Here is a 27,228-nt window from a genome sequence, read left to right as displayed (position 1 = left end):
TGGGAACACCGTTTCCCTCAGCGACTCCTACAGCAAACCCCACGCAGCTGGCGGAGCTACAGCCCGCCTGTCGGAAAGACGAGTTGAAAGCATCGAGTTAAAGCGAAGTCGTCATATCCCCCAGGCAAGCGGTCGGGCTGGTTAGTTACGCTCACTCCCCTCCAGATTTTAGCCACGGGAGCTCGCCACCTTGCCCCCTACCCGGCCAAGGAAACCTCCGCTCACGCACACTGAAATGCGGCAGCCCACGACAAACCCTCACCGAAACACCTGCCTGGTTGGACGCGTACGGCGATCTGCCCGCTAACGTGTTAAAAAAAAGCGATTCCCTTATTCGGCAGAGAAAAAAAAATAAAAAATAAAAAAAAAAGTCGCTGCTTCACCCAAGTTTCTTCCCAAAAGTAGTTTTGTGGGTTCTAGCGCAAGGTGTAGGAAAACCGGTTAATCGAAAGGATTTTTCTGCAAGACAGGGGCTACACCGCCCTGCCCCAGCCTGCTCCAGTTTGGGGGAGAATAAAACCGCCCTTTGAATGGAAACTTATTTCAGGTTTTCAACACATCTCTCTAGGTGCGAAGGCGACGCCAAGACAACGATGCAGAACACGGCCCCGTTTTCTCAGAACCACAAATAAATAAAGGTACGTCTCCCAGCCGGCTCGGAGAGCCGGCGCTCGCTCCATGGGTATTTCAGCGTATGCATTACGTTTATTTCACTCATTCCTACTTTTTACCCAGCTCATAGGCTGTGACTCTGTGCCGTGACCTTCGCTTGAGCGTTACCTAGCACCTAACAAGGGCTGAAAGAGCCTTGGTTTCAGAGCAGACTGGAAACCCTTCAGGCAGATTTGAAAGGAGGGCCGCAGGCTTTTTGTAACACGTGGCGTGTCTTTTACCGTACAAGAGACACCAGCTGTTTGGAGGGGGAAAGCTGTAATTTCTCATTTGCCAAACGTTGCAGGTGCATATGGCATTTTTACAAACCCGTACAAAAGGAAGTTCAAGGCTTCGAGGAGCGTAAAACTCAAGCCAAACACAACTGCAAGATACACCTTTCGGTTGGCTACGAGAGCCGTCATCCTGCTCACCTGTATTTCTTGCGTTACCGCTCTCCGTCTCCGAGGATTTCCAGAAGAAATGCCTGCTCATGTCACCTCCATCACGCAAGGATGCATCTCCTCCTTGGATCCCACCGGGGTGCCCGGCGCCACGATGCCTCGCACGCGTCAAACAGGGTTCTACACGTCATTCCTGGGATCTACCAGCACGTTTCCAGCCTGCTGAAGAGGAGCTCCAGGGCCATGGATAGACTGGGTGGATCTGGAGGATAAGGAAGGTTGAAAGGCAATAATCACTGGTGGTAGGTGGTGGGAATTGGGATGAGAAGGGTGGAGTAGAAGGAATTAGTGGAAAATCAAGAGGGCAGTGGTGCTCTGGCCACGACTAAGTTTCAGCGTGAAGTCTGCGGTATTTAAAGGTGCTGTTGGAGGCTGGCTCCAAGGGGAGCTTGTGACGCTCTTCCCATTTTAGATGACACCAGTCACATTCAGGGCTGGTTTTCCCTCCTGCTCTCTTGCAAGTCTATGTTACCGCTTACCCCCAAAATAATGAGGCTTTTCTTTCTCCTTTCCTTTCTCCCAAACCTTTGCCAGGTAGGAGACTTCCCTCACCTCTGCGCTCAGGTACAGCCCCTTCCCCGTGTGGATCTGCTGGGGGTGGGTGGAGACAATCAAGGACATAGTAAAGTTCCCAGGGGGTCCTAGGAAGTGAATCGAGCACAGAGAAGCTCCCTACGGTCTTTTACCGATGCGGCCCGCAGCATCGGACGGTTGTGGAAAAACGACCCCGAATAATTCAGCGAGGTTCACTCTCAGGCACGGGGACAGCCCAGAAAAGCCCCAAGGCAGCCTGTCCTGATCTTGTTCCCATGGTTGCAACTACCTTCTCGGTCAGAGGCAAAAAAGAACAAGCGCTGGTCGCCAGTTAGTGCCTCCCAGCAGCAAGGAGGGGAGGAGGAAACCAGCCCGTGTCCCGCTGGTGACCGCTGCAAGGCTCCAACATACAGGGTGAAACGATACGGATATATAAAGAATTTTCTCAATTCCTCCGTTGTCTTTCTTACAGCCGACAGTGCTTTGGGCACGGTTTCCCAGCCAGCCTGCGCCCTGCTTGAAGAGGAGGACTGACACCGATGCAGGTCGTGATTCAGCGCTGCTCGGCTTGGAGTAATTGCGGAGAGCATGGAAGGACGCCATTCATCTACGTCAATTAAAGCTCTTTGGGGACCTTGCTTCAGCAGAGGATCACGTGTGCCGGGGACCTGCCTCTCTACAGTCCCACCTTCCCTGCCACGTGCCCTGCTGCGCAGGACGTGCTCAGCTTTGTCTAACGCTCCTTCACAAAGAACCCTCTGGCTTGAAGGAGGTACATCCCCATCATCTTCGCCAGACCTGACGCATAGCCCAGAAGCTGCAGCCCAGACAGGTCAGGCGCACGGTACGTGCGTGTGAAATGCTAATATCAGCCAAGAAAAAAAAAAACAAACCAACAACCAAAACCAAACCCCACAACATTCAAACTAGATCTCACGCTTCTTAACTTCACTGGACAACAGCCTGCTTTTTCGCTGCTGATCCGGCTGCGTGTTTCCACCTCAGAGGTACAAAAACAGGCTTAACGCGAGAGGGAAGCGTCCGGTGGGAAAACAGCGGTCGGCTGGTGTGCAAGGGCTGCCGCAGGTTGGGCTCTGCAGGGCCTCAGCAGGGACAGAAGATCCTCTCTCCCGTCCCCGGCGAGGCTGCTCGAATGCCGCGTTTCAAAGCCCTGCTATTTGGCTTCGGCTCCAGCCAGAGGCCTGTGCCAGCGGGAGCTGGGGATGCTGCTGGAAGAGGAAAGCATAGAGAAGCAGAGGGGAAAAATCCCACTGAAAATCAGCTGCAGTACAGAGCGGTTGTGATTTTCAGGACCGCCTGAGGGACTTGGATGACCGACTCCTATTTAATTGGGCATTATAATTTTCTAGGCATCTTTGAAAACCTCTGCCAAGACTTAAAACCCATTAATTTTTATGTCCAGCTTTGGGGAGCAGCCTGTTCTGCCCCAACACACAGCACAAGCTTGACCTTAATGAAGAAAACCTCTTTTCTGCTCACAGTATTGAATTTTTCTGAATAGGACGTCTCTATTTCTAAGCTGCCCTTGTGTCCTCGGTTATATTCTCTCCACGTTTTGATACTATCTCTGATATTGTTCCATTTCTTCTTGATATCTGCAGGTCCTGGATTAAATTGCATTCCTGTACGCAGCCTGCTAACAGACCTCCAGCCTTATTTCCGCCATTTACTGTCCCCTCCGCTGTGCCTGGGAGTTAAAAATCCTCCATTAGCACAGCTTTGCCCTCTTGCCTGCTTTTTCACTTGGGCAGTGATTTTACACTCCAGTTCTTTTCGGGTGAACAGCCTGTAAGATTCATAAAACCAGTTTTCTTCCTGAAATATTTCCAGCATCGGGCCGTAAGCGCTCGAACGTTATCCTCTGTACAGCCTCTGCCCCTCAAAGCTCAGGGTTGCTCGGGGGATATTATTCCTGGGCATAAAAAACAGGGGACGGGTTACTCAGCCCTTCTGACTTGGTACCTGACGGGAGACCTGAGGTGCTCCCTGTCTCCTGCCAGAGCAGTTCAGGGGGTCAGTGCCCCGCTATCAGAACGGTTAGCGGAGAATTAACAGCTGGATAAGGGATAAACGAGCTTGACCTCATCCTTGCCAGCGTCTCTGTGATGCCGCGTCAGATACACAGATCATCTACTTTCACACCCGTGTCCGATGAAGATAACACTTGCAGAGTGCTGCAGCAGGCAGCACGGCTGCTCTTCCTTGTTATGCCCTCTATTGCTTTTGGTTTGTTTTTTTCTGTTTGGTTTTTTAATTTATTTTTTTTTTTACAGCAACGCTACATTGCCAGCAACAATCCCCTTGCATAAGAGCCTTCCTCTTCATATTTTAATTGGCCAAACGTGACCGGGGAAAGGCTGAGCTGGATCCCAGGTAGCATCATCCGTATTGCCTCCCTTCAGTTAAAAAAACCCCCCCACCGATCCATACTTTCTAAAGATGCGCCCGGGAGACAGCTTGCAAGATATCCCTGGTGGCTGATGCCTAGCAGGCTGCGCTACAGCTTTGCGGCGCAGCCACGCAACGCCTCGCTGGGGGGGGGGGGAAATAAGTAAAAAAAAATCATCTTGTGTGGCGTGTCAGAGAAGAGTGCTGCCTGCAGACAGGTCTGCAGAGAAAGCAGGGGCACCATGGAAACTGCTGGAGAACAAAGGCGACGCGGAGAGGGTAGAAACAGGCGAGCTTGTGCCACGACCTGTGAGGCATGCCCGAAGGATTTCTCCCTGCCTCGCGTTCGCCTCCCAAAGCCGCAGCCCCCCCCCCCGCTGCAACGAACTGGACTATAACTTGCCCCGGGATTTCAGCGGGGTCAGGGTTTCGCTTCCTCGCCTCCGAAAAAGAAAATGAATCAGGAATCGGGACAAGCAGATAGTGATTTTGTACAGAATTGTGTTTTCTATCTCCAAGGCGATGAGGTAAAGTAGGGCAGCCCGTGGGAAACGCAGAAAAAGAGCATTTAGTCTTTAGTAGGTGTCTCCGAGGACTGGAAAAGAGCCTACTAGAAGGGATAATGAAGTAGGAGTTACAAGAAGTACTTTGCACTCCAGAGACTCAGGGGCCATTTCAGGGAAGTTTCAGTGTCTGTTTATCCATTTTTTCCCCTCTTCCCTGGGTAGCGACCGCTGGTGCTGCCGGAGAGGGGGTGCCGAGCTAAAGGAAACCGCAGTCCCACCGGGTGCATGGCTGCTCTTGTTCTTCCTTCTAACATCTGCTGTTAGCCAAATCTTGATCTCATTTAAGACGACTGTGTGGAGCGACACCAGCTCGTTCCAGCTAACAAATTCCATACTGTACCTTTTTCGGCTGGTGGTCATAGCGGAGCCTACAGGAGGATTCAGACGGTACCGGTGTGAAGCTGACAATGCGAGTCCGACACATGCTTGTATCCGTTCGCTAGGGAACAGCCAAAATGCAGTGTAACTGTAGCCTTCAGTCTAGAAATTTTGAAGAATGACAACTGTATTTACCCACAAGTGGGAGATGATGTGGCATTTATAGAACTCGTGGGGTTTTCCACCCCCCATTACACCGTTACACTTTGATGCCCGTGATAAATACCAGGAAACAACCCCTAGCAATTCCCACGCTGCTTGTATTGATGTCAAAAAGCCACTGCGTGACGTTGCTGGTTCTTTCTCCTCTCTGGTGGCTCTGAGTCCCAGTGACAGATGAATACAGACCAGATGGGACGGTGGCAGAACCTCCTCGGATGGACCCGATGGGCCTCAAGCTGCCCATGGTAACGCATAGATCAGTGTCACGTAAGGCCGGGCTTCGTATTTTGAGATTGAAAGAACACGCAGCGGCTTTAGCCTTTCATCTTGTCTTATCCTAATGTCAGGATCCTCGTTTTGATTTCGATCTTACACAGAAGATAGACTTAAGAAGCTGCACCTGTATTTCTGTGTCTCTATCAGCTTTCTGTGGTAAGCTCTGAAACAGCAAGAGAGACTTCTCTGCTGCGCAAAAAGGCTTTTTGAATCCCAGCATTTAACATCAGACCAAAAACCTCAACTTTTCACCGAAACAAGTATTTGGTCTCGCTTGATTTTTGTCACGCGTGCTTCTTAGATTGCTGTTGTCTCACACAGAATTATTTGATAGCCATATTACTCCGGAAATATCCGTTCGCATGGGCCACAGCAATGCCTTCGACATTTCCATTCAGTCTGAAAGACGGCTGCAAGCTATTCGGCGAGTATCCACCGCAGAGCGATGTCATTGAAAAATATCATCTTTAGCTTTCCGACAAAATTACTCCTTACCTTTCCCACAGCAGACACGGGATGTTTCCAAGAGACACCGCACCCACACAACTGAGTCAGCTTGCTGAGGCCAAGAATATCATTCAGCTTCTCCGTGACCTGCGGCCACGCAGGCAGCCCCCTGCAGAAGGGCCTGTCCTGCCCGGCGCGAGGGGCCAGCAGCAGCTCCCAGCGCCTCGCAACCGCGAATCCCAGGTCACCCCTCTCTCCTTAAGGATGTTCGCTCCTCTTTCGCAAGGCAGATCTAGAAGAATATTGGAAACAATGGGGAAGCACAGCACCACGAAGAATGTATTTGCTGGGCATTAGCTATTGGGCTATTTTGGTGGTATTACTCTTCTTATTTTTTTACATCGCCGTGTGTCGTCCCCTCTAGCTGCATGCCGTCGCAGTGCCGCTTCGAGTCTCATCTGCAGGCGCTCCTTCACATAGGAGGCCTCGCTTGGCGCTAATATGCTGCCAAGGCCAGGAAAGCCTGTCCCAGCGCTCCCCCGGGAGTCATGGCTTCCCTACACGTCTCCAAGGAGACCATGGCAAGGGAGGAAGGGATTGCACTGCCTCTGCCAGGGGAAAGCGGAGCCTGTCTCACCAGCTCGCCCCTCTCCGTCACGTCTGGCTCAGAAAACATCTTGGTATGCTAAGAGACACGACCGCCAAAAAACTTGAAAGCTCCTTTCACTTTGGAAGCTGAGATGCTCGGCCAAAGCGTGGCTGGTGTCAGCCGAGTCATCCAAGGGTCTGGCAGACCAGTCTCTCTTAGGAGGTTTCTCGTACGTCCAGCTTTAGGCGTGATGCAAACCCCGTGAGAACAGCTCCCCCGTGGCGTGTGTCACTTCCAATTCCCATCATGCCTAAAACCAGACAATGCTGAGACACAAGGAAAAAAACCAGAGTTTAAAATTAACCCTTCGAACCTGGGTTGGGACCTCCTGGCAGCGTCTCCAGAACAGCTTCTCCCCTCCCGTCCGCAGCCAACCGGCAGCTCCGATCCCCTCATCCTTCCTGCTCCTGCCATTGCCAAGTTCAAGCCCTACGTGCTGCCGCCTGCGGTGTTTGGGTCTCCACCTGTACACGACAGAAGCACCGGCGCTTGCTTTCCTACCTCTTACACTGAGATAGCAAAAGCCGCTGTATTGAGTAAATGTTTCGAGCCACGGACTCCGACTTCTCATTGTAAACTCTCTGCTTCTCAGTTTAATTTTGGACACGGCTCGTTTGACTCTCGCTCCATTCGGCCACAGGCAGCCCGACAGCAGCGCGCCTCTTTCCAAGCCTGTTCCTGCCTTCTCCAAAGAGGCAAAGGGGCGGATGAGACAGCCGTTGCAATTTGGAAAGGTGGCGATTGCCAACAGCAGAACAACAGGCACAAGACAGTTTAATTAACATCTGCCCACACAGCAGGACACATCCTCTGCCATCCAGCAGCCTTCACATTGTGCTAGTGGAGAGAAACGACATTTTGCCAGGTGGGCAAGCTGTCTTTTTCCAGCGCGGGATGCCAGTCTAACGTTGCAGAAGACACCACCCTTCTCCCGGCCTCGCCTACCACCAGCTTCATCAGAAACACCTCCACTTCCCCACATAAATCGCTGCCTCACACCCAAAGGCCAAGTTACTGTCTCCGAATACGATGTGACCGCACTCAGCGTCAGCCAATACGGCCACACCTGCCCGTTGTGAAAGCTCCAGCCGTTCCTGTCCGATACGAACTCCTCAGGAAGCTCCCTAAGGAAGGGCTCGCTCTTCTGCACGCACCATTCAATGCATCCCAGCTACCAGTTGCTTTCATGTATTTGAGAATTCCTTAAAACCGTTGCTTTTGCGCATTGAAGAGGCGAGTGTACAAAATTTCGGGCAAAACAACCATGGAGTACCTCACCAATAAAGGACAAAAGTAGGAGTCAAAAAGCATGAGCCACATTGTCAGGTTTCACTAAAGGAAAGAGTCCAACCCAACCCGCAAGCAACGTGTCCCCAGTTGTGGTACAATATTTTGTCAACAAACGGGATACAAAAGGCAGCGCAGGAATCGTAATCGGGGCGTCTGAAAGAGGGGACGGTGCCAAACTCAGGTTTAAAAACTGCAAAACGACTCCGTGTGCCTCTCCCTGCTGGAAGCTGCGGATGACCCATTCTGCCACTGCGGCTCTATCTATATATAGTTGCAGAGAGAGGGAGATAAATATAAAAATAGATACAGTCTAAACCCAATTAGGCTGCACAGCTGCTTGTTTAAACACCCAAATAACTTTAAATATTTTGCCCCTGAATCAAGTTGTATTATTCTTTTTCCATCAGCGTAAGAGCACAGCGAGAGACAGGGCAGAGAGCAGTAGGGTTTGAGACACGCTCGGGGTAAGGAGGTGGTGAGGGCGTTAGAGGGAAAGGAGTTCACCTTTAATCCAGGAGACCGGTGACAAGGAGAGAAAGAACGGGGATTAAAAAAGGAGGGAAAAGGAAAAAGAAGATTATGTTAATCTATAGGAAAAGGGAAATGATTTCCCTCTTGCTTCAAGTTTTCAAGAGACTCGCTGTGTTTTTTCCGCAGTTGTCATTTTTGGTGTAAGAGCAGTTTCTGGTGTGAACACAGAGGTTGGGTGCCCGGGCAGGCGGCCGCAGGCAGGGAGCAGGGTCAGGGCACAGACCAGAGCTGCCAGCCCGACACCCTCGCCACTATCTCGAAGACCATCCCTTCACATAAAGCATAAAACACTGAGTAAATCTGCTCATATCAATCATCACGGGCAAAATCAACCACCGTCAAGTGGAAAATCCAGGAGACGCGGTTGGTTGTTACTTTCTCCGTGGCTCTAGGCGCGGAGTCTGATCTACCTTTTCACAGCTGACGCGAGAGGTGAATCCAACGGCAGACCAGGAAACAACTCAGAGCTGTTGCTGGGAGAAGATGGGGGTAAAATTATTTGAGGATGAACTGTGGTGGCATAAATAATAAGCTTTGCAGTGGATGTTTCAGCGCAAGTCAAGGAATTTTCATCGATTCAAAATGCTGCTTTCGGTTTTGAGTATTAGATGTCAGAATAAAAAAAAAAAGATCTTCATAATATCAAAGCAGCATTGTATGAAAGAGATTAATTAAGCCTGAAACTTTAGCCAAATTAATGGATAGATGTTTCTGTATCTGCCACAGCGTTAAGATGCCAGAAGCAAGAAAGTCTACAGCTACAACATGGAGAATAGCAAAGACAAACGTAACATAAAAGGAGGCAGAGGGAACTGGCTTCTGCCTTTTCATTAACGGTGACCTAACTTGGCTCTTGGAGCTGTACTCAAACGCGGGCCCCCATTAAGACTCTGCACTGATAGGGAAAAGAGGCGAAAGGATGGGCCGATGCCGATTGAATCACGCTGGTTTGACAGCAGCGGATGCCCCCGAAGCGAGCGCGCAGCACAGCTGAGCTCACCTCTGCCCGTCTCCACTCGTAAGAACTTGCTCGCACTGAAAAAAATGCCACTTTTCTTGAGGCTACACCAGGTAAAAGCCACTTTAGCTTGTAACCGGTGAGAGACAATGCCCACCTTGTAAGTTACACTGCAATAAGACTGAATTTATTTTTATACAAGGCTAACTGATACATATAACTTGCCATAAAGGAAGAAATTCAAGGCTTTTGGTTTTAGAATAAGGCTCTTTTGGGTTAAGTGTGAAGTTCAGACTAGGAAGCACAGCCTGTTTCTGAAGCAAGGTTTTAAATTATATTAGTCTGACTAAACTGAGCCAACAGGTTGAGTACGCTTTGCGTTTGCGCAGGTGGAAGAGGTCTTCTAGGCTAAACCTTCTGGGCTAAACTTATCTACTGAGGCACCAGAGACGATGGGCAAGATCTGAGAGAGCAGCTGTATTCCCAAAATACTCACTGAATAAACATCACACAAAATGCTAAGGTTAACAAAAAGCCGCTTCTCATCACAAAAACATTTCAGTGTGTAGCAGGTAAGGGAAAGGAAAGCAAACAGAAATGCCAGCCACGGTGGGAAGAAAACCAAAAGGAGCAAATTGCATGAAGCACAAAGGCAAAAAGGTATCCAACCGTGTGTGCTCCACGCATCGTTCAGAGGGTGGCAGAACTGGAACACGCTCCCTCTGCAGATCTGCAGAGACAAGGCATCGGGGAGCTTCCTACTTTTATATTAATTATGCTCTTGCGCTTTCGGCGACAAGGAATAACGCGTGTCACCTGCATCCCACCTATCACCACGTATGCTCCCGCCACCAGGTAGCAGAGATCTGTGTGTTTATATAAACTTTATAACTTGTTTATAAACTTCGGCGTTTATCTGGTCTGTTATTGACTGCAAAGGGTAACTCAGTGCCAAACAACCCTAATTTCTCTGGCATAGCTCTGCTACCCGAGGTGGGGAAGGGGGGGTGTTCAACCCAGATGCAAGTAGTTTTAGCGACCCTCAGAGAAGTATTTTCCCAGCTTGATGAAAATCTCTCCTGAATGTTCTAGAACAGCATTTTTCTGGTCTGGCACAGGCAACAGATGAGAGCCAAGGCTCATGGCTGGTGCTTGGGGACCCCGTGTCCCAGCACCGGGACACCTTGCAGGCTCCCTGGGTACATAGAGGGCCTTTTTTCCTGTCCCCCCCAAAAAATTATGTATATAGCTTCATCTATGTGATCAGCCGGTGCGTAACTGGATGCAAAGCTGCCCCAAGCTTTGCATTGTGCCTGCGGCACAGGACAGCGTGCGGCAGCTTTGCCCTCTGCTGGCCAGAACCTCGGGTCTCCGGTAGCCCCCCCGCTCCATGGGCACCCCCCGGGCTGCCACCACTGTCCCCAGCCCTCCCCAGGCCCGCAGAGCAAGGATTAGGTACAGCAAGAGACTCGGCGAGTCATCAGCTAGCAGGTAGTGGCCCCTCACTGGGAACAGCTGTACCTAAAAGTCTAGAAAAAAAGAACCTAAATGTCTACGAAAAAAATGAATAGAATAAAAACTTCTAAATTTGACGGAGCTGCAACCCCTGCCCCCTGCTCTGCCCCAGCCCTGCAAAAGGTCAGAGAGAAATGGGGTAGGTTAAATGACCTTACATAAAATCACACCACACTGGAAGGCTTTTCCCCATCAGACTCATCACGCTCCTCACTTTATTCCAGGTCTCTCCTTTTACACAAATCATTAGGACTGCGCACCGTAATTAGACGTTACTGGCAGGCAGCTACCGCCGAGGCCTGCGCAGGGCCAGGGCGCTGCGACACGGGTTGGAAACAAGCCCCGCTGCAGAAACACAGGCAGCCCTTCTGCCCACACAGCCATCCTTTGCTTTCGAGTGCCAAGGCGGGTTTGTCCCTTCTCTCCAACTTTCTCCCCCTTCTTTTCACCTTCGGGTGTTTGTTTGGTTCCACTCAAAACACCGTAAAGGCAATACAACCACAGCAGTGGCAAGTGAGTGTTTATCTGGCTCCGAACGAGTCGCCTTGGCAACGGGAAGCAAAGCTCTCCCATATTCTCCTGCCTTCATTTTCTCCTGGTTTTGCAGCGATCGGTGTCGCCGGGATAACAGCTACGCATGCTAAGAATGCCGTCTACACCGGTTCCAGCAAACGGAGGCATGAATAGGAGAGCTGGCCCGGCTCTGCTTGTGAACTAACAAAAACCTGTGGGTTGCCAAGTTCCCCGGAGAACTGCCCCGGCCTCTCGGCACTGGCAGCTCCCGAGTTCAAAGGATTCGCCTACCACTGTTAACGGCGACTGCTTGCTTTGAAGGCAAGTCTGAGAGCCCCCAGCTTCACAATTCTCTGCCACTTACGGCTCCACCGGAGAGCGACCCTTTGAGGATGAAGACCCAATTAGAAGTATGGTTCGTTTGACGGCACGTTTAACCCTAACATCAACGATTTCAGACACGGAACCTTCTGCAAAGCCCAGCTCGACACAGCGAGTACTTGTTTGCGGTTACTTCTAGTTAATCCTGGCAATGCACGCCCGGCGCAGGTACTTCAGCCAGGCGCCTTGGGTGCGCTTACACACCATGTCTTCCTCAGCAATGAAGTCAGCCTAAAATTTCCCACCGTTTTCTGTCCGAATCCTTGGGGTCACATCCTTTACAGCACTCCCAGGGACTGCCGCACAGTAGGAGCTACGGGCTCAGGGGCAGGCGGGAGCGGCCCCCGTGGAGGGACGTGACAAACTCCTACGCCAGGGATGCTGCCAAAGAGAGACAGACCGAATCCCATCTTCGCAACACAACAAAAAGCAGCTACAATTTTTTTTAACTTCGTAAAACGAATCAAGTGTGTTCTCCCAGACGTTTCTCCAACACACTGAGAAAGTACCTACTGGCGTATTTAAAAAGTAAAGGTAAAGAACCAAAATACGACAGCCGTGCATTTGCATTGAAAATAAATGCTCTTCAGTACTTGCAGGACCAAACTTCTAACCTGCTACCAGAGAAGAAAATGCATGAGGAATATAATGCTTTAGTACCGTTGGAACATCACAGACACGCAAGCCACATTCCTCCATTACAGAGCCGCAACTGACACGAAGAAAACATATTTAACAGCAGTAAGAATATTCCCCTTTTGGTAGAGAGCAACTTCTCTAACACCATCCACAGAAACTTAAATCGCTTGTAGGTGAGGTAACCATATTACTTCCCCGCTCAGGCACACTGCAAAGTCACCCAAGCGTGCCTGATCTGATTATTTTTTTACAGCATTATGCAGCACTATTCCCATGATTTAATCCCGTCTGAGATCATTAGACACTATGGTACCATAAGTAAGCAATTACGACACTGACCTGTGTTCTAGGGAACATGGGCAGGCAAGTGCCTTTGTCATCTATCAGAGGGTAATCTTCTCATTTGATTTAGAGCCTCTCTAGAAAAAAGATAATTTACTTACCTGCTAGTTTTCAAGGACTGCCTTAAAGTCTGATCTAAATTAGGATACACAGTACATCTTAGAAGAGAAAAAAATACAACGTACAGAATGCCTGTATTAGCTGTGTAAGGTAAACCAGGTAGAACGGGCAATGTTAAATCAGACTTGGTCAGATGGTGAAGTAAAAGAACTATAGTTAGAGAGAGGGGCAGAGTTTTTGGGAATACAGCATGTCAACAGAGACGGCAGATAAAGATTTAGGAAGTTTTCTCGCTGAAGACACCCATGCCCCAGACAAGAACACTCAGGCATCTCACAGTACCTCGAGTCTCCTACAGGAACTGCAATTCACTGCAAATTCGCTACAGAATTTTTCTTTTTCCAGACTTTTTGCTTGCTCCAGGTGACGGTAAGATTGAAGACAGTCAAACAAGAAACTTATAAATTAACACAAAGTACAAAATCAAACATAAGGAAGCTTTTCTACCCTGCAGGGACAGGCAGAAAGGGCAACGTGGTCCAAGCATAGTGCTGTGAGTGGGATACTCCACTGAGTGTGGACCACTGGCTACCAAAAGGGCCCATGAATTGTGGAGTATCAGTCTGCTGCTTTTGACCAGGGTGTTTTACTAAAACCACATTTTTCCCTCCAGCACTTTTACCGCACAAATGCAGTTTGTAGGAGGCGGTCGTAAAGCGGGAGGACACATATCTGAAGATGCGGGTAGCCCACGTGTCCCTTCAAGGTGTGCAGCGGCCCTGCTGCTCTTTCTGCACCACCGAGGTCCTCCCCTTGCTCGTTAAAAACGACTCTTCCTTGCTATCGCACCAACCAACTGCACACTCCATTCCCATCCTGCTCCTCCCCTTCCTCGTATCCCTCTTAATTCCGAGCTCTTTATCTGTACAAAGCCCACCACGACGGAGCCCTGGTTGGCACCACTAAGGTGACCGTAACAATCCTTGCTAAAAAACAACAGTCCTCACGAGGCCAGTCTCTAAGCTTGGAAATGTTGCATCAGATGAGAAATCGAAGAAGCCTTCGGGGGGACAAGACCATGGACAACAAGATCTACAATCATCAAAAATTACCATTACTTTTTTTTTTTTTTAACCCACAGAATTCTCTTTTTTAATTGAAGACCCAAATTACAAATGTTCTGCTGGCACCAAAGGCCTGGCATAGGTCAGAGTTACAGTCCTGCTGCTGCCATGCCGAGTCTGCAATTTGTCAAAGAGAAGTAAAAACACGAGGGCTAAAAATAATTTCAGATTCAGCTGTATGCTGGGTCATGAAGAAGAGAATCAATGCTGGTTTTTGCTCCAGGCAGATTTATGCGTAATAATGTTCTTTCAAAACACTCAACAGTCAAGGGAGACATAAAAATCAGCAAAAAAATAATGAAGAAGAGCAGTCCAAGGTTATTAATTCCTGTAATCTTATACCATCATCCTGAATTTTTAAATGAAATGCGGTATTTCTTGGGGGAGGAGGAAAAATGTCACTATTGTAAATCCCTAAGATCGGACAAACTTAGAGAAAAGCGGTAGAGCAGAAAAAATTTAATTGTAAACAAAACCCCAAACCACTGCAGGTAAATGTGCCAGACTTTGCTAAAGGCACCCCTCCATTGCTAAGGTCAAATATAAAGTACCTTTAAGGATGCAACTCTTGGGACGATAAAACTCAACAGATGGACTCCTCCTCTTAGCATACGTTGACGGGGAAGTATAAGAGCAGCAGATATTAGCTGTCACGTGTACTTAAAAGACAAAAAAAACCATCTATAATCCATTCTGGCATTCTTAAGAATCCAAGCTTCTTTAGTAAAAGCATATACACCATAGTCTCCATACATGACTTCTGAAAGAAATGACAAAAACTCTACTATTAACTTCTTCAGAAAGAATCAACCGCCACCCTTCCTCGCTGAAGCAGGTTTCTGCACTAGTTTGAAAAAGCAGAAGAAAACCGAGGTTTAATTGTAAATACTTAACCTATATAAACGTGGAAAGGAACAGAAGGGTGACTTCTCCTGCTATGTGTTCAAGTCAGGAATTATTAATTAAAGAGCAAAACTCCAAAAGTAATGCTTTTGCAATTCTGCTCCCCTCTCCACAAAACATAAAAAGTCTGAATCATTTATGAGCTGAATTATTTATAGCCTGGATAAATTTTTGACTTAAATGAATTTCAGCAGAATGAATCCAAACCATTTTACCCAGAGTAGGCTGTCGGGCCCTCCTCCTCCTCCCCCCGCCTTCAACGTCACAGAAATGGAAAAAGAAATTTCTCCTGTCTTTCAGGAGATCCATTGATTCGTGGATCAATTCTTTTCATAGCCAGGTATCTCTGTTCTCTCTACTGCGTCACCAAGTATCTTACCTTCCTCGTGTAAAAGAAAAGTGGAAGATTAAGTAACAATAATAAAAAAATCCTGCGATTGGACTAAACATCTGAATACTGCAGAATTCCACACAGGAGCGCCTGGCAGGCCCCTGGGAGGAATCGTCCTTACGCAATTTCCAAGAATCATTAGCAAGCTTTTCCCCTCCACCCCTTCCTAGAGTTTCTCTCTTATCTTGCACTTTTCCCCTTCTGCATTTCGGCTATCTTTGATCACTGCTATCCCCTCTCTCCATCGACAGACGGGTGGTAATCCTCTCCATTCCCTCGCTCGCCGCCCGAGGAGAGGGATGCCGTCTGCTGGTGTGTGGGAGCGAAGGATGGAGACTGACGCTGGTGGTACCCGAGCCTACGGACTGTACCAGTACAGGATACATCACAAATAGCAGCACGTAAATGGTGCTCCATAAACATTCCTCCGCTCTTACTGCGCTGCTTCTCTACATTATTCTTGTCTTGGACAGTCTGATTACAGTTAGTGTGCTTTGCTATAATCTCTTGTAAAATATTTTTTCTTGTTTCTTTCCCTCCTGTTCTCGCTGACTGCAAAGCCACTGTGGCTATTATACCCACACTACTTTCCAGAATTCAGCAGAAATAATTCAGTTTCTTTTCTCATATAGCAAAAATATACCAGTGTCACCAAACATTGTTTTGTCATAATACATACCATTGAAGTACCCAGACTGCTCCAGTAATTTGACAGCATAGAATTTTAAAACGTTAACTTACCTTAGCAGCAAAATCTGTTGCGGCAAAACCACCCAGAGTGTCATTGACAGTTTCCTTCACAAGACTCTGATGGTATTTTAGGAACATACTTCGAGTTTCAAAATAACTTGCTCATCCTGCTATTTATAAGGAAGTTTCACACTTTTATAAACCTGTGTGTTAGTGCCTTATTTGCCCTGCAATAAAATTCACTAAATCTCACAAAACACATGAATTTATCTTTACATTAACGGAGAGAACTTTAACAGCAGACTTAGTCATACCTAAGTTCAATCTTTTATATCATTCCGATTTTATGGCTTTTTTTTGTTTTTTAAATATTGCCAGTCTACAAGGAAATACTTTAAAGCGCGTTAAGATCACCATCTTAAGTGGTCAACTACACAACTTTAACACTTATCTGTAAGTGAGAATTACTTCTGGAGCTACTATTATCAGATGTAACAAACAAAGGTTTTCTTATTTCTTCCCCTGACGATTCTTCTAAAAAAAAAAGAGAGTCTAAGTTCAGTTTAGTGTGCACTTCATGCAAGTAAATTTTCTTCCAGACTTCTCAATGACATCTTTTCTGACAGTCCTAGCCACTTTCAAATACATGGAAGTCTCTACAATCATTCTACTGTATTTTGAAACAGTCCGATGGACTAAACAGAGGCCTAGAGAGGTTTCTTTAGCATTAACCAGTTTTATTATTTACAGTGTCACAAAACAGATTGAAGAATTAGAGATGCACAACTGAAAATTTCTCAAGCATTTTATTTCAGAACCTAGTGTATAAAACTTCAACATACAAAAAAAAACTCAAACGAAATCAGAAGTGAAATAAAGCAAGATCTCTTAATACATTTTTTCCCCAGAAAGCTTTACCTAACGGCTCAGAAGCAGTAAACATTCAGCCTATTTAAAAACGGGATTCAAAACAATCTTCATACTTGCAAGTCTGCGGAATCATGAATCAAACGGACCAGGTTTTGATGCCTTCTTAAAAACGGTTTAGTTGCTGTAAGCAGTGGTGTGTTTGTGGGGTTTGTTTTTGGTTGTTGTTTTTTTTTTTTTTTTTTTTTTAAATATCTAGTTCACTTTCAAGATCACGATCGGTCTTGGTTAGTTATCGTCAGTGAAGCGAATGTGTTTACTTGTTTGTTGAGTCTTTTCAAGTCTCATCCTCTCAGCTTTAGCAATCAACTGCAAACAGGAAAAATATTACAGAAAAGATTAGAGGAAAGTTATATTGTTATGATTTTTATCTCACAGTCATGAATATATTATTCACCGATTTAACCAAACTTCATAAAAAACCTGCTCTTTGATCTAACCTGTACATTCAGACAGAAAATACTGAAGCAGTCCCGATATAATTTATTTCGGTATTGCCTGAGAACCATCAAAAATACTAAGGCACCTCTTCAATTTCTGGACATTGCAGCATCCTTCATTCAATCCCTTCTTCCTCCCAACACGGCTGAAGAGAACACAAAATTATAACTTCAAAAATCCCAAAACAGCTCATACAGTCAGTCAAAAAACCCTGTCCTTTTATTGGATTCATGCTGTTAGCGAGGCAAGAAAAATCAAGGTCAGACCATTTAAAAAAAAAAAAAAAAAAAAAAAGCCTTAGGAGTACTGTGTCATTTTCTACACTCAGCAAAGAACAAACCCACTGAAACCCAGACGGGCGCCATCCTTCAGGCTGGGAAAACGGCACGATACGCATCACAACCCTGCGGAGAATTAATCTCAAGAAATAACAGTGCAGTGGGAGAAACACTGACCCTAGGAATCCCTAACTCAAAACCCTGTCCCGACCAGGGATTTGTTTGTTTTCAGTTGCATTTTAGGGAGATTGCCTAAATTACTGGGGTACCTTGTTGGCTGCTCCTGGTACAGAAGTATGAGAAATGGTCCCGCGGAACATAAATAACCTACTCATTTTTTCAACTTGTGTACCATGTCTTCAGGCAGAAAACAAAACACTGGAACAACATTAAAAGCATCCTTGCTTTTAAAGCAGCCATACTACAACATTCACAGATTTAAGCAAAGTATTGCAACACCACGCTAATAACCAAAAGCAAAGGCACAAGCCTTGTTACTGCAGTGCCCCATCATGATATTTTAACCATAAGCAAGAGCTCATGAATTAACTGTTACATGAATAAGATGGAAAAAAAATAAAAAAATAACGCAAGGAACAAGTCAGGCTGCCTAATCTGACTAAAAAGCGAGAAAGCAGGAAACTCCTGTCAATGCAGGCACATCTGTTAACACACCAGCATAAATCCACATTAACTTATCTGATGGAGACTACTAAAACATATTAGTCTGCTGCTGAGGTAAAGGGACACTCGTTCACCAGACGGTCCAGCAAAGAGTTTACTAGATTTGAAAAGTTTCACATATAAACCAAATTATTTACTATTTATCCATACGACTGTGGCCACAGCTACGCCCTGCAGGCATTGCGTCTTGCACACAGCGTGGAAGCGCAAGGTAGGCTGCTGCACTGATGATGGCAGTCAGGAATTAACGCTCTACACGGATGTTGCACGGATGCCCTGTTTGCTGTGCTGCAATACAATTACACTACCACGGTTTTACTGCCCTGCATCCCCGGGGCATTTACCTCGATTGCAATTCTTAACGCGTTCTCAACAGCATCAGACAGGATGTTCTAGTAGATGACTTGCTCAACCATTCTCCAGAAAGAAAAAAATTGATCCAAAGATGTAACTAAGAGTTACTTTTACTCTCTGGTATCTGATAAATAGCTTAAAAGAGTTAAACTCTCCAAAGAAGTGAAGAGTGCGGTGGCTTACTGGTTCAAGATGTGAGGTGGAGAATCACAAACACTGCAAGGAAAGCTCTAACATGTGAACCGCCCAGTTCCTATCAGCGAGCGTTTCTATACCAGCACCTCAGAGCTGGAGAACTTGCAAGAGGCCTCAAGAATTCCCATTTTAAGCTAATCAATCCAGCATCAGCACCTATTTCTAAGCACACCACTAAGCACACCACTAAGCATACCAACTTCAGAGAACCAGGGAAAGGGGCTTATTTGTGCTCCGGAGGGGGACATCTCCCCACCCGCACACCGACAGGGAACTGACACAGCCCCCGACCCCAGGCGTAATCAGAAGAGAATAGGGTGGGCTGTGCCCAGGCATTCCCGCTGTCCTACTTTCCCAAATATTCTGCAAATTATTCCGCCCTTGGTAAATACCCAATTCTCACTTCCTCACCCAAACGCCTTTCACTTCTACCACCCACTCCCACCCCCTTAAACTTCCTCCTTTCCTCCTGTGTAAGGGGGCGTACAAGGTGCAAACTAGGTTCAGCAGATCCTCCCCCCAAGAAGACACGGACCCAAGGGGAAAGCCTGCAGGCACCAATGCTTTTGTTTTGTGAACAGAAGACTTTTTTTAATCAGTCCCAGAGGGTTTAAGGCTACAGACTGATGAATTGCTTCAGGTCTGCATAAACTGGCACTGTCCTAAAGGAACGGCTCCGGCAAGAAGGTTTTTAGTCTGTGTCACTGAATCACTAAGGGCGTTTTATCATGCAGCTGAACAACAGGCTACAGAGAACATGGATTTGGAGGGGGGCAGCAGAGGGGAGCACAGAGGTGACAATGAACGACCGAGCCTGGGGCAAAGCCCGACACCAAACACCCTTTTTTTTAACTCCAAAACACGGCTGGGCATTACTCACAAATTCCGGGGGAACCTTGGGATATTTAGTCTCTTTTGGACATTTAGCTTATTATAGGAACTATGCCAGAGAAAGTAAAATCTCTGCCATTTCTTTTTGGGTGGATTTGGTTTTTTTTTTGGTGGGGGGAGGCGTTATGCTAGAAACCTTCTGCTGAAGCCATCATTAACCCTGGCATGCCACAGCACCCGCCGCAGGAAAGCCGAGCAAGCCCATGCTTTTTAGACCACATGGCAAAGAGGAATCTCAAAGTGCCTAAAGTTACACTCGAAAGCGTCTCTAATGGGATGCAGCAATAGGTACGCGCACTGTCCCTGTAACTACTGACACTGACATCACTGCAGCTACATAGCTTATACGAACGTTAACTTCTAAGCCTGCATTTAAGCACTAGTTGAAAGAAAGTATACGATGCTGTCTTTATTAGAAGCATAAAACGGCTAACAGGCAAACGCTCATCTTCAAAGAGAGATCTTTTAAGGGATTTTAAAATCTTTAACAGAATAGATCTTCATGTGAAAGATACACTGATGACGTATTCAGCTGTACGTGTTTAATTATGAATCATTATATTGCTTTTTTCCTTCCTTTTATTGTGACCTTCAAAGAAGTCAACTTCCGAGTACTCTGGAAGAGTTTTCAACTAAAAGATGAAAAATAACGTTAATGAACGGAGAGAGAAGCACTGTTTTTCTTATTATCAGTCTGTACTGGCGGAATACGGGCTGTCAAAAAGTAACGAAAGGGTTAAGCGTTACTGACTACCACGAGGCATTCTTTACTTGATGTTTTGCTTAACAGCGTTAGCATTTAAATAGTATTCACTAAGCTTTGAAGTTAACACCTCCCAGTGTTGCAAGGTGATGGCTGAGGGGGAGGAGTGGGAGTTTGCATCCTTGCGGCTGCTATTGTTAGGCAGAACTGAGGCGGTTTATATTTGCAAGCCCAGATGAAGTACATTACTGGCCAATTTACACCAGTTTGGTCAACAAATACCAATCTTCAAAAGATAAAGAGCAGACGCTGGAGAGCGGGGGGGGGGGGCACCTACAGTCCAAAGTAAAGTCAAAGGTGCCAGCGGCACCTTTTGTTTAAAAAAGTAAAAGTCCATTGAAAAAGAAAAAATGAACAAACCCTGGCAGCACTGAGTAAAAGGCTCTAAAGCTGTCCAGGTTTCACATTATCTCACCGCTTGTATTAAAGAGTAATGTCTAGAACCAGTGCCATTTTAATCCTTTTTAAATCAGTCATTTGGGGAAATTCTTTAAGGACATCTCGTGTGTCGGCAGGATCTCTGAAAGAACATTTAGGCTAACAAGATAACACAGGCAAAATATGCCTTGTACAGGACAAGGTTTTGACCTGCACAACCTGCTGTTTCTTTAGGGCAATGTAATACTTCTTTTTAATTATATACAGAGCAACTAGGACATTTTTGGTATTGCGTGCATCACTGGAGAGTCTAGCAAACAAAAATTACAGGAAGTCTCCCGAGTCACCAGAAAATAATGGAGGGCAAACGAGTCAGAAGTTTTGCAAGCGACTGCATAAAGATTCAGGGTGAAGCCAACTCAGACCCTTATCTGCAATGCCTGTGAAGTAAACCCAGCAATAAAATGTCTGCGAAATACCCTCTGGCTCCTCGCTGTCAGGTGAAGGATCTGACTGGCTTAATGAAGAACCCTTCATGCCTGGAAGGATCTTCTGGGGCAGGAGCCGAGACTGCAGCCTGCAAGTTCACTGCAACACCGCCAACGCTGTGGCCTGACAGGAACACCAAGGTCAAGGTTGGAGGGAAATTTCACTAGATGTGAGGCAGTTTTGGTCTGGAAGCTGCTTAGCTATGGATGCTCACGGCGACATTCAGATTTGTCTGGATCGGGACGCAGACACACCCATGCACAGGCCCTTGACTACACTGGGAACACACCAGCGTGTACCACAGCACAGAACCGGACACTAAAAAAAACTGCGAGAAGAGAGATTCATCCTGAAGAAAAACATTTTCTTAATCATGCTAGAGAATTAAGACTAAAGCACTAGACTTTATCACACTAGAGCAAATCAAGACTCCTTAACTTCTTAATGAGTTCATCCAGGCAGTTTTTTTTTTAAGGAAAACCAGCTTATAAATTAACTTCATGCCTTTAGTCATGGACTTAACTTTCTCTGATTGTCTCCATAAAGACAAGCCTTGCATTTGGCAACTGGACCAGGACAGCCACACGTTTTCCATTTTGTGGCTGTAAAACCCTGCTGCAAAGTCAGTAGAAAGCAATTTAACTGGATTAAATACAGAGTCAAAGATTAAAGTGTCAAAAGACGTAGACCCACACAGAAAGAGAGTCATATTTTCAACCATGGGCGCGCAGGAAAAAAAGGACTTGCAGATTACCTTCTCAGTACCCCGTTTCTTTTCTCGAGGCTGGTTAAGCTTAGCTTGTCTGTCCACTAAAATCTTCTGCCAGTAACGTTGCTCATGATCACCTTGAAATACAAATTAACATTACAGTACATGAATAAAAGTATAACTCGAGTGGATGCAGTGTTTTCAGCTGGGATGAGGAGGAATATTTTCTAAGATAAACACACATGAAAATACCCGTGAGGGAAACCTAACAAGCATCTCCCCATCAGTCTGAAATTTCATAGCGAGAGAAGGCATACGGCGTCGCACCATCTGACCAACACACACCCAGGTGAACAAAGGACAGAAAAACCTCTGTCCAAAGAAGCTTAAAGCCGACACCGAGGTCTCCGTTCTGTGTGAGCTGGACAGGACCTGAATCAAAGCCCCTGTGCATTTTATTAACTCTTCAGACTGGATTGCCAGGGTATCTGTAAGTTTTCCTGAGCAAGGAGTTTTACAAACTCAACAAGAAGAACCGAGGAAATATGCAAACACCACTGTCTATATGTAATCAGCAGAAGGAGCTCGGTTTTAGCTGAAGTTTTGACATAGCGCTTGGAGGCCCTCTGATTTACTGACGTACTCAACCTCTTGACTAATTTTAAACAACTATCAAACAGGAAAAAAAAGTAATTACTGTAAGAATGACCAAGATTATTTTGTTTCAGCGCAGCCATTGTTAGAAGCAAACTCTGGGGACTTTACGGGCAGTTAGGAATACTTTAACATGGGGAAGAATATGAGAGGAAATAATTTTGCAGCTTTTTTCAGCCGCTGTTTTGCAGTAAGCAGCAGTTTGCCGCTGTTTCCTCTGGTTTGTGCTGTAACTATCACGATGGGAATCTTCTGATGTAACGTTGCACGGTCTCATGGGAAATCTTCAGTTACAGGGAAGTTTCCAAGTGAATCTTGGAAAAGGTTCCCGCAAAAGTTATGGAATTAATAATTCTGAGAACCAATCTTGCATACTTTTTTAACAACATTATTTATAGATTCAATCACAGTAACAACTAAACATTACCCTAGGTATTTAATTTCTTGTCGGATGAAAAGCTGAAAACATTTAGTCAAAGTCAAGTTCTAAGAAGTAAAATACTACTGGGAAAGCTTTAGTCCCCGCAGTAGGGAGCATTAAAGATTCCATATTCTCTGTATTCACCTTATGCCACCAAGCAAAGCTGAAATCCGTACTGTGAGTCACTTCAGCATTCTTCAGAAAGCCTTTCCATTCTCATTTCAATGAACCGGTTCGGAAAACAAGAAACCTTAAGACTATGAATGGAACACTCCTACAACGTCTGCTTACTCCCAATCTACTACTACACTCTTTTATATAAGGGTACAAAACCAGAGACATACACACAGAGCACACAGCTGTAAAATGCCGTATTTCAAGTTGTGCCTGGATCTCTGGAACACAGAACACTCTGGAGACAAATCTATCTCCAAAAGACATTAGCAGCATTCAGTGAGTCTCAAACTTAAATTAACTTTGATATTACCAAGGTTAATGCTTCCATTATAGCTCTTCCTTCTGCAATCCTTAATTGACGTTTATGAGGGTTTACATCCCTGCATGCACGGAACTGGGCCCTAAGTGAGGGTCTGTGCAGGAGTGTGGTAAAATATTTAAATACACAGATGAGAGAATCTCATTCAGATTGTTTTACCTGTGGGGTTTGTTTTTTTTTTTTTTTTGCATATTTGGGATTTTTAGCGCATGTCAAGAATTCAAAAATTTCATGACTACAGTAACAAAGTTTGAGAGCCTTTCTCCCTCCCCCCTTCTTCCACCCCCCAAAATTCCATAAAGAGGTTTCTCTACACTTGGAAGACTAGACCAATCTAATACAAGTTACGAATTAAGAACAGCAGAGTAACTTCAGAAAAAAAAAAAACAACACAGATAAGGATAGAGTTCCAAAGAAAACCAGTAAAAAATTTTAGTGTAAATACAATTTAAAAGTGGCAGTACTCAGGCATAAGTTATTCAACTTCCTGAAAAAAAGAAAGATTAATTAGAAGGCAAGTGCTAAAACCACCCTAAGTGTATCCATGCTGTTACATCCTTGTCCTGTTATTTCACACGTAGGTTCAGTATTTTCAAGAAAATCTTCATTTAAAGTTATTTTGCGTCATCGGAATGTTATATTCATAAAGCTGAAATACGAATTAAGCTCTATAGTCCATTGCCACCGAAAGTGACGTATGTAAACAAATCCCAAAAGAACATAATTAAGTTGATAAAGGCAAGCAAAATCATTACTTTGCTCTGAGCAGTGGCATAAAAATCCTGTTTTACCAATTTCACTGCAATAGCAAAATGAGAAGACTCCAAGGAAAAAAAGAAAGCAGTCTTTTCCCTAAGTTATGGAAATATATCCATAAAGCTACCATGCGATACAATCTTTTCCACAGTACTTAAGTCTTCTCCTGTACTGCTATTAAAAAAAGAAGTCTTACCCGTGAGAACTTCTAATTTCCAGTTGTTTTTGATCTGTATTTCTTTGTATGATTTCACGACAATCTGTGCATCCTCAGGAGTGTTAAAACGGACATGACATTCCGTGTCTCCCTCCAGCATGTCAACATAGGCAACGTCAGCCAGCACTGCTAAAGCATCCTGTCAAAGCATGTGAGAGAACACAGACCATAAACCAGACTTTAAAAAAAGAATATAAAAAGAGTGACTTTTTGACCACTCGATTTGTAGGTCAGTGACATTTTCAAAAAGGTCACAAAGTAGAAGGCAGTAACTGAACTTTTTGATTTAATCAATGAATCTCTTGTCAAATCGTTTTGAGTTAAGATATTTTTCTAAGAAGGTCATATCTGAATTCTGATTTATGAGCCTACAACATCTATCTATCTCTCATCCTGCCCTCCAAGAACAATTTAAAGCAGTAATCCCTGAAGATGTTATTGTTTCGCATTAGACTAATTTTACTAATGGAGCACCAGTAGGTATCCATTTATTTCAATACTGTATCTGAATGGACTTTTTTTTTTTTTTCAAAAAAAAAAGTTATTTGTGCACTGTAACATTGATATACGTCGGTCCAACGGAAAAATATCTAACTTCATTCTACGCATGAATTATATAGTAGCAAGTTCATTCGTGGCAGATTATTTGAGACCCGATGAATTGTAGTAAAACAACCCTTTCTATCTTTCTGGAGTGACCTCTGCCTGGAAATTCTCACTAACAGCTGAAGGAAGAAGAGTCACACACGGTCTTTCAGATGAAGTACTTCACTTGTAATACCTGCTGTTAGGGAAATTAACTAAGACCACACATTCCTAGTCAATTTTGTTCACAGCAGGCAGCTCAAGGAAGATGCTTCTATTCAAGAACGACACACTGCTTTTAACCCTCCACTACCACGGACAGCCTTAAAACAAAGCTTAAGTGCCAGTACTGCCGAGATCATTCAACAGCGAAGCAAAGCTACTTTCCACTCTTCATTCTGGTATCCCAAAGTCACGCTTACGTGGAAAACTACAACACCCCGAACAGTTTACTGGAGTGGGCAAGTGTCATGATCTGAGAAGCGCCTTAATAGCAAAATATCAACGCAGTGAAGTAAAAAATTAAAACGTCAAAACTACTCTGCAAAGATCTTTCCAGAGCGCGGCAGTAATTAAGAGCAACAGAATCAGAAATCAAGATCCAACCTGGAAGTTAAGGGAAAAAAACCTAGATGCATTGCTTTGCGGCAGTGTTTGCTGCAGCCGTGACAGTCCGGGACCACAGGCAAAGCGAGGTTTTTGTCAGAGAGTTACGCCTTTCCTAAAAGCCACCAGTAGGGCCAGAAATACCCAGGAAGCATCAAGCACAGTTTGCAGCTTCCACCGTTGACCTGCAGAAGAGCTGGTGCACTATAAAGATTATTTTCCTTCCAACTACAGTTGGATTCTGCAATTACACGTCTCTCTCACACCTTTTCCTCATTTCTTTGCTAACATATTGTGAAATATTTTGCCTATGTGCATACCATGGGAAACAAAGATATGATTAATAGCAGCAAAGGACGCCCCAATCTTATTTTGTCCACCTTTACTTTCATAATGCGTTAGTTTTCCCTAAAACACTTCCCTGAAACTAAATGAAAAGCGTAACTGCAGCCAAAGGGGCCCTCAAAAAAAACGTTGCAGCGACAACTGCGACATTCTCCTGGTGTCTCCAGCACTCAGACAACTGCCTACAAATACACCTAGGCCGATAAGACTGATTAAGTTGAAACCTTCTCATCAGTTTGTTTTCAGTGATCCAGACGTCTCTCATCTTGCTTAGATTTATGCACACGCTAAACTTCAAACGCTTGCAAGGGGCCAGTGACTTCAAATGGGCCACTCGGCTATAAATACAGATAATTTGATAAGTCATCTCAGAACTCGCATTTTGAATCATTCTCTCATTGTCCTCCGTGGTCTAAACATTTATTCCAACGTTGAGTTAAAGCTGTTTAAATTCTTTCCAGTTGTTATTCATCCAAAAGTGCAATTTGTGAAAGAAGAAGTCCCGTGTCCCGTTCACAGAAAATTCACTATCTGGAAAAAGCCTGTTATTTCCTTTGGAAAACTTTTAATATTTCCATTTCACAGGATGCAGCTTAAAACTGCTACTTTCCTTGACAGAAATATTCTACTTAACATACGTAACTTTTATATCATGATGTGAAAAAAAAAAATTTAAATTATCCTAAAGACTTTTAAATCGAGAAAAATAAAGAGCACTTAACCATAGGGAGGGAAGAATAAAAAAATGGGTGAATGAATTACTGGACAAGATCTAGGTGCTGTCACTCTCACTGAACTGGAGTTTTTGTAATTGAGAATCTTTTTTACTGAAAAAGAGACAATTGTTTCTTCATGCAGAGGGCATTTTCTTGCCCCCAAATTCCCCCCAATATACTAGTACAGATTTCTTGATCCGGACACTGCCAGAATGACTGGCACCATGACAAATACAGAACAGCGCACCCGCTTTGTCTTCAACTTGCCTTTTTAAACTGGAAAGAGCTACTCATCCTCTAGAGCATCATTTATTTTTGTCATTATTTTCGTTATAAACTTGACATTGCTTGAAGCGCTCTAAAGGCTAAGTTTTTGCTTTGAAACATGCTTTTTACCCTATTTCGCCGTGGTAAAACCTGCCATTAACAGGTACTAGAGAAGAATCTGTA

The 27,228-nt window shown here is 45.2% G+C and overlaps 1 protein-coding gene across 3 annotated transcripts in view; it reads right to left on the bottom strand.

The window, feature by feature from the left end:
* Positions 1 to 16,660: 16,660 nt before the first annotated feature.
* Positions 16,661 to 27,228, bottom strand: part of LARP7 (La ribonucleoprotein 7, transcriptional regulator) — a 28,844-nt gene continuing 18,276 nt past the window's right edge. For all 3 annotated transcript variants that reach the window (XM_074588620.1, XM_074588622.1, XM_074588623.1), the window contains exons 11-13: positions 24,506 to 24,665; positions 22,028 to 22,119; positions 16,661 to 17,109 (exon numbers count right to left, since the gene is read on the bottom strand). In XM_074588620.1, coding sequence (XP_074444721.1) covers positions 17,029 to 17,109; positions 22,028 to 22,119; positions 24,506 to 24,665 — 333 coding nt within the window. In that variant the 3' untranslated portion in view covers positions 16,661 to 17,028. The remainder of the gene's footprint in view (positions 17,110 to 22,027; positions 22,120 to 24,505; positions 24,666 to 27,228) is intronic.

Source organism: Larus michahellis, chromosome 5 (genome assembly GCF_964199755.1).
Source record: "Larus michahellis chromosome 5, bLarMic1.1, whole genome shotgun sequence".
Lineage (NCBI taxonomy): Eukaryota > Metazoa > Chordata > Aves > Charadriiformes > Laridae > Larus > Larus michahellis.
Note: the sequence above shows the minus strand (reverse complement) of the source record. Positions and strands in the feature narration are given on the sequence as shown.